Here is a 5,263-nt window from a genome sequence, read left to right on the forward strand (position 1 = left end):
CCTGAAAATTGTGTTAGGGACCTTGAATACATCATAGCCTCTAGGGCCTCCGTTTCCCCATCTGTAACTGGCGGGTGTGTAGGCCTAGGTTCTAGAAGCGTTCTAAGGGACCCACTTTGTGGAAGGGGATCAGACTTGGGAGAGAATTCAGGAAGCAACCGGAAGCACGGGAGCTGGGGTTTCAAGAGAAAGGGCCAGGGCGGCGGGGGGTGGTCTCCTGCTGGTAGGGGCGGCGGGCTGGAGGAGCGGCTGGCCCCGCCTATGTCAGATGGTACATGCTGTAGCCTACGTGCGCCGTGTAGAGTCCCACGGGTGCCACCGGCAGCGCGGCGCGCTGGAAGGGGCCAGAGGCGCTGTAGAGCGAGGCGCCGGCGGCCGCCGCCACCGCGGCCGGGCCGCCCAGGGGGAAGGAGAGGCCGAAGGCCGCGGGTGGCAGCATGGGCTTGGCTGCCATCTTCAGCTTCTCCAGCTCTGCCTCCTGCAGTCTCTTGGCCTTGGCGCGGCGGTTCTGGAACCAGATCTTCACCTGCGTCTCGGTGAGGCTGAGAGAGCTGGAGAACTCGGCGCGCTCGGCGATGGACAGGTACTGCTTCTGGCGGAACTTGCGCTCGAGCGCCAGCAGCTGCGCCGTGGTGAAGGGGGTCCGCGGCTTGCGGTTGGTCTTGTGCTTTCGTAGGGTGCAGGCCGGAGGGCTCAGCCGCCCTAGGGGGCCGTGAGAGAGAAAGACCGGGGGTTAGAGCTTGCGGGGGAGAGACCAGATCGCAAGGGAGTATTGACAAGAGAGTAACCTAAGTCAGCACCGATCTGTGCCGCGCTCCCGTGTTCCGCACGCACCAGAAACACTTGAAAAAAATATTCTTTTTCGTATTCACTCCATAACCCTCCGGGGCAGACGTTCTGGCCCACTTTTTTTTTTGTTTTTGTTTTTGCAAATACACCGCGATGCCAGAGGAAATACAAGCATGTTGGAGGCCAGAACACAGCTGGGCAGAGTTGGATGGCAGCAGGCCTCACCCGGCTGTCACTCACAGGGAGAAGGTGGCTGCTAAAGCTGGTGGCGCAGAAACAGGTCTGTGCCTAGCCCAAGGGTCATGAGTTTTATGCAGTTTGGGGCGCAGCCAGGGATGAGCACTGGGGTGGGCCTCTCAGAGGCAGAGGGGAACTTGGAACCCCTTCCTCTTCCCCCTGGAACAGCCCCGTTCCTACAAGGTTCTGGGGGAGAAGACAACTCAGAGGTCACACTGTGGCCAACCCTTAAATATATAAACTGCAAGTTGGGGTGATGAAGAAGGGGGCATTCCATTTTAACTGGCCAGCTGCTTCTCTCAGTTTCCCTTTGGTCTTCTCTCAGTGCCCCCATCCCCTGCAGTGCTAAACCTTAGGGGTTTTATTTTGGGGGGGGGGCAATGCAATGGCTCCTGAACTTTGGGCTCCATTTACTGACAATATAGCCAACAGTGTTTGTCTTCTGGCTTCTAGATAAATCTCAAGTAAGGGCAGAGAGCCAGTACTGGGCCCCGAGTTAGAGAAATAGCCACCACTGGCTGTTACCATGGTCCTGGCCAGATGAACCATACAACCAATGATTTCCAGGGACCCCATTGATTTGGGGCTCCCAGGGCTCAAGGCCCTACACCAAATTCCTTCTGCGATGGTGGATGATGCTTTGTTTCCCAAAGGCAAGTGGAAATCCAGAGTGTTTCAGCATGCGGGTTTTGCCCAAGTGTATTTTAGTTTGTGTTTTAAAAGGGGGAAGGAGAATGCTATTTGGGCTCAGACCACCAGGATGTGAGTCAAACAACACCCCCTCCCACTCTCCCCAGGCCCCCCGTGAATCTGGGCAGCAGTTGGCCTGGGACTGGCTTTCGGCGGGGCCTGGCGGAGGAGCCGGCAGGCGCCTCGGGAAATGTCCGTCTGTGGCCCGGGCGCCGGGGCAGACCTTCTTCTGCCCTTAGGCCCAGGGAGGGGCTGGCTGGCTTCTCCCCCTCTTTAATCCCCAGATAGAAATCCCGGCTGGGCCTCCCGCCATGGAAATCGTGCGGGCTATTCTGCAGTGCCACATAATCGAAGGAAGCGAGGAAAACTTGGGAATTTCCCGTGCTCCTGAAATATCTCGGAGAGGCTTCGCGGGGCGCGGAGGCCGAGGCCCGCCAGGCCTGCCGAGGCTCCGGAACGCGCGGCGGGCGGCTGAGGTCCTGGGGGCGTGGGGGTGGGAGGGGGGAGTCGGAGAGACGCTGGGGGGGAGCTTCCGACACGATGAAAACGGGGTGCAGCCCCCAGTCTGGTGCCCCCACCCCCCTAAACCATCCATCTGCTGCCCTGAGCACCAAGGATCAACCTCAAACTTGAAGTGGGGAGGGGCGGAGTTCAGTAGAAGCTTCCGAACCCCGTAACGGGAGGGGGGTACCTTGCATTGTGTGTGGGGGGTGTCCGGGTCGGAGAAAGTGAAACCGCGCGGCGGGGCGCCGCGGCTCGGGACGCGGGTTCCGGGTCCCACCGCGATCCACTCCCCGCGCGCCCGGCGCCCGCGTCCTACAAGTGACCCGCCGCCGCGCCAGGGCGTGGGGCTCGTGGCCACCCCCGGGCCTCGAACTCTCTCCCCGCGTGGGCCGGCTGGAGGCTCAAACCCCGGCCTCAGCCGCCAAAGCCACCGGGCCGCACGGCCCCGGGGTACGCGGGAGCCCCGAGACTGGCCAGGCCCCCCGCACCCCTCTCTCCCCGCCCCCCCTGGCCTCGCCGCCCGGGCTCTGGCTACTCACTGGCCGGGGGCGGGGAGAAGCGCGGGCTCTGCATCCACGGGGACCTCTCGGGCTTCTCCGGGCTCTCGGCTTTGACCATCGCGTCCTCGGGCAGCTTCAGCAGTCCTCCCACCGAGAAGGGGCCGAGCGGCCGCGGCGAGGAGGGCGCGTCCGGGGCGCCCAGCGGGCCGGCTCGGGCGCCCGGCGGCGGCGCGCCCTCCGAGGCCGCCGGGGCGCTCTCCTTGGCCCCCGGCTTCCTGTGATCGGCCATGAGCGCCTCCACACTGAAGGGCAGGAGCGAGGGGGACACGCGGGGCTTGGCCCCCTCCTCGTCGGCGCCCATGGCGGCCGAGGCCGAGGCCGCGGCGGGGGCCGGGCCCGCGCCTCCCCCGGCCGGCTTGCCGAAGGCGGAGTCCTCCACTTTGACACCGAGCGGCCGAGAAGTCATGTCAGCAGCCGGGGCCATGCAGAGCCGGGCCGCGCTCCAGCCGCTGCACAGGCCAGCCGCCGGGCATGGGCCTCGGGGACCCCTCGGGGGCCCTGGCCGGGCGGGTCCTCCCGCGCGAGCCTCCCGCCGCCGCCCAGAAGGCCAGCTCCGGGACGCTGGGCCTGGCTCGCCGCCGCCGCCGCCCCGCAGGCCGAGCTCCCGGGCGCCCTCGCCGGCTCCGGCTCCGGCCGCGGCTCCCCAGAGAACTTGCTAATAAGGCGAGGCCGGAGCGGCGGCAGCCAATCACCGCGCGAGGGGGCGGGCCCGGAGCGGCCCATTGGGCCGCGCTGCCGGGGACCGGCCTCGGGGCGCGCGAGGCCTGGGGGGCGCCGCGCACAGCCAGGCTCCCCGCGGGCGCGGGAGAGGAGGGGTGCGGGGGACGAGGGGGTGGGGGAGGACGAGGGGGTGGGGGGGGGACTCGTCCCCGAGCTAAAGCCCCCCGGAGGCCTCGGTCAGTCCAGGTCCCCGCCCGTCCCCGTCTTTCCGCCTTCTTGGGAGACTTTCCCCCGTTCCCACCCCTCTTCTCCCTTCGTCCCCCTCCCTCTCTCCTGCGCCCCCTTTTCCCACCCCTCTTATTCCCCCCCCCCACACACACTTTCCTTGTTTCCTAGACTGCTCACCGACCCCCGTCCCCGACTACTATCTGTCCCAACAGCAATCTGACGAGATCATTTCTAAGAAATTACTTTTATATGTGTGTGTGTGTTTAAAATGAAAACACGGCGTGGTTATGTGTCCCGGTGGAGAGACGGGGCTGCCTTTTTATGAGGCCGTCCTTTCCTTCCTATTTTAATCCTCAGATTGGGGGGGGCGAGGTGAACCCCTGGGCCTGTGTCTCCACCCCAGCGCAGGGCTGAAGTTTGTCCAAGGAAACCCCCCCTGCTCCTAGGACGCACGGAGAGGTGACACGGATGGGGACCTAACCCAATCATAAAGTGTGCCCCCCGACCCCAGGCTGTCCTTGGGAGCGTTCCCCCCGACCGATGCCCAGTTGGGCGCAGGGCGGCCGCCTCTCTGGATCCTTTGGAGAGAACACGAATCGAACTAAAACCAACGAGAGACGCGCGCCGACCACGGATCTGGCCTTCCCGTGACCTCGGACACCGGGTCTGCGGAAACAATAACATTTCTCCATCTCCAGGCCGCTGTGCCCGGGAAGGAGAAGGCCCGTTCGGGGCGGGCTGGGGTGGGGGTAGGTGGGAGACAGAGAGAGGGGGGCGGGATAGGGGTTCCTCGCGGTGGAAGCCCGGGGCTGAATGTGAGCAACTTTTGGGTCGCCAATTTCGGAAGAAAAGTGGCCCTATGCGTTTTCTTGCTGTTTAACAGAAGAGGCAAAATGAGTGGGGTGTGGAAGGGGAACGAGGGGTGGAGGGAAGACGTAAGATCTGTGCGCACTGTGTGTGTGTGTGTGTGTGTGTGTGTGTGTGGAGGGTGGGGAGAGCGATCGTTTTCTGGGCCTCCTCTTTTATGGCCTCTTATCCCCGGGCCCAGGCCGTCGGTTCCCGGGGAGCTAGCGGAGGAGGTGATTGGCGGCTCACCGGCCCGGCCATTGATGACTGCGGAGTTCTAATCTCCAGGAAACACAAGGGGTTGCTGTGGCCATTTAGGGGTAATTATCCGAGCGCGTAGGGACAGCGAATTCCCTCGCCTTTTAACAGGGCTCCATAAAAAAAGAAAAAAGAAGAAAAAAGCTGTAGATTAGGGGCGACCAGATTAGGGAAAATGAATTACTGGAGCAGGAACTTTATTACCCCGGCCGGCGGCCGGCGGCGGCCCGGGTCTGGAGGGAGGAGGGGTCGGGCTGATGATGGCAGCCCCACGTCTGCCCGCAGGCTCCCCGAGAAATCTAAGGCCTTGAGGGGGGGCGGGTTCGGGAATATTCGCCTCTGGGAACGTCACGCCGCCTCCCCGCTTTGCCTGCGGACTCGGGCCCCGCTGGAAGCTATGTTTTTGGGGAGTCCTCCCCTTCGCCCCCGAGGCGTGCCCCGTGCGCACGGAGAGAAGGCCAGGCTAGCCCATTTCAAAGCCCCGCGAGGCT

The 5,263-nt window shown here is 64.0% G+C and overlaps 1 protein-coding gene across 1 annotated transcript; it reads right to left on the reverse strand.

Moving 5' to 3' along the window:
• Nucleotides 1-259: 259 nt before the first annotated feature.
• Nucleotides 260-3,360, reverse strand: Msx1 (msh homeobox 1). The gene is made up of 2 exons (XM_042670302.1): nucleotides 2,760-3,360; nucleotides 260-702 (listed from the first exon to the last, which is right to left on the reverse strand). Exons 1-2 carry the CDS (start codon nucleotides 3,202-3,204, stop codon nucleotides 260-262), a joined length of 888 nt encoding a protein of 295 aa, XP_042526236.1. The 5' UTR covers nucleotides 3,205-3,360.
• Nucleotides 3,361-5,263: the final 1,903 nt, after the last annotated feature.

This window comes from Dipodomys spectabilis, unplaced genomic scaffold, assembly GCF_019054845.1.
Source record: "Dipodomys spectabilis isolate Male_0828 unplaced genomic scaffold, ASM1905484v1 ptg000532l, whole genome shotgun sequence".
NCBI classification, from domain to species: Eukaryota; Metazoa; Chordata; class Mammalia; order Rodentia; family Heteromyidae; genus Dipodomys; species Dipodomys spectabilis.